At 37.1% G+C, this 2183-nt stretch overlaps 1 protein-coding gene across 1 annotated transcript in view; it reads left to right on the top strand.

Moving 5' to 3' along the window:
• MTO1 (mitochondrial tRNA translation optimization 1) overlaps window positions 1-2183 on the top strand; it is a 31654-nt gene that overhangs the window by 5347 nt on the left and 24124 nt on the right. The window contains 2 exon segments of the mRNA XM_008578896.1: window positions 321-520; window positions 602-719. Of these exon segments, the coding sequence (XP_008577118.1) occupies window positions 321-520; window positions 602-719 (318 nt within the window).

Here is a 2183-nt window from a genome sequence, read left to right as displayed (position 1 = left end):
ACAACACCAAGTCAAGGGTTAAGATCCCCTTACCGGTCATCTTTTTAAAAAAAGAAAGAAAAAATAACCATAAAGGCAGCTAAAAAAATAAAAAAGATTCAAAAGCAAGTTCAGGCAGTGTTTAGTCTTCCAGGATGCCCTAGACAACTCTTGCATCCCATTGGGACTTCAAGATTTTCTTTGTAGTGTATGTTCCAAGTTTTCTATTTTTTATCATAGGAGAAAAGGATATTATTGTAGTCACCTGTACAAGCATTACCTTATTGAACACCCACTATATGCAAGGTGCTCATATTTATTTTGTTTATGTCTGTTCTTAGGTCAGATGTCCTGTAATCCTTCCTTTGGTGGCATTGGAAAGGGGCATTTAATGAGGGAAGTAGATGCCTTGGATGGCCTGTGCTCACGCATCTGTGACCTGTCTGGTGTACATTACAAAGTATTAAACCGGTGTAAGGGACCAGCTGTATGGGGTCTGAGAGCTCAAATTGATAGGAAACTCTATAAACAGAACATGCAGGTAAGAAATAGGGCATGAGAACAGGAAGGATCGTAGTGTTTGTTTAACTGCTGTGTTTCAACTGGCATTCTCTTTTGACAGAAAGAAATCCTGAATACACCACTGCTCACCGTTCAGGAGGGAGCTGTAGAAGATCTTATTCTTACAGAACCAGAGCCTGAGCACCCTGGAAAATGCCGCGTCAGTGGTGTTGTTTTGGGTATGTACTGGTTATGGATGGTAATAACAGCAGATCAAACTCCATGTGAGAAATTTATTTTAGAACAAAGAATGGAGATGTTCTGCTTATTCTGGGAAATTGTTGTGTTTTACCTTCCTTTGATGAGGAAAACTATATAAATGATCTTGTTTCTTTTTTCATTTCGACAGTCATGAAGCTCCGTCAAATTCTGGATTCATCAGTACCGTCTTAGTGTAGGACTTAATAGCTTGCATATCTGTGTCTTTTCCCCCGGTCTTTCTGTTGTAATTTTTATTTTTTCTAGTTCTGACTTTAAATTTTTATTTAAGAGTTGCGTATTAATTTTTTTTATCAACGTACATCACTGTTTTTTTAATTAAATGAAATTTAGAAATTTGTGTGGGAAAACAACTGGCTCCCTCCCTGAATGAAGGTAGTCACTTCTCTATATACTTCCATATTCCTAAACAAAATGCTTATATTTTTACTTCCTAGATTATCAGTCTTAGACATTACCTATTAACTTTAATCCCTTACTTTCCTTCCCTCTATCCTTCCAGTATACCATGATTTTTGGTTGAGAGTATTTACATTATAATGACTTCTTTTTTTTGGCAGCTGGCTGGTATGGGGATCTGAATGATTGATCTCGGTGTTTATTATGATTATTTAAATATTGTTCACTGCAGAACCAAGTAGTATATCATGTTTGTTTCTTTCATATACTACTTTGTTTGCCTTGGGTTAATAATTGCTTTATTTTTCATTTGCTTAGTTTTCCATGTACCTGTCCAACTTTTATTCATCAGAAATATCTATAAAGTATCTGTCAATATCATTTTCTTAATACTCAAATATCAAGTAATCTATCAGTTATATATTTTTTCTTTGATACTTTTTTCCCAAAGACATCAACCACAACCCCAGTCTACTATAGTCAGGATGATTGCTCTCTAGGCCTTCTGCATAGATGTCATTTTGAGACTTCTGTTCAGTACTTTGCTACGATACATCCCTTGTTTTCTGGAGCTTCAGTCTGTTTATTTTTTCCTACCTCATTTTGCTGGCACACATCTTCCAGTAGCTCCCTAAGAAAAGATGCATAGTGGGCTGGCCAGTTTGCTCAGTTGGTTAGAACATGGCCTTGTAATACCAAGGTCAAGGGTTCAATTCCCTGTAATGGCCAGCTGGCCAAAAGAGAAAAAAGAAAAGACACATGAGAGGTCAATTTTTTGAGTCCTCATGATGCTGTAGGAGAGGGTCTGGGAGACCCAATAGCTGACCTCAACCTACCCTGTCCTCTTACCAGATTCTTACCAGGAAAGAATTCAAGAGTAGGATTGCAGTTGAAGATGAAAACAGATTTAATATAACAGATAAGAGATACAGACTTTGCAGAGAAAGTGCAGTCTAGCTCCAGAGACTAAATAGGGCCTGCACCAAGTTTTACACAAAAGTAAAAAATGCGCACTTAAAGTTTAG

The sequence above is a fragment of the Galeopterus variegatus genome, unplaced genomic scaffold (assembly GCF_000696425.1).
Source record: "Galeopterus variegatus unplaced genomic scaffold, G_variegatus-3.0.2 Scaffold1779, whole genome shotgun sequence".
NCBI lineage: Eukaryota > Metazoa > Chordata > Mammalia > Dermoptera > Cynocephalidae > Galeopterus > Galeopterus variegatus.
This window is presented reverse-complemented; position numbering and strand designations above follow the sequence as displayed.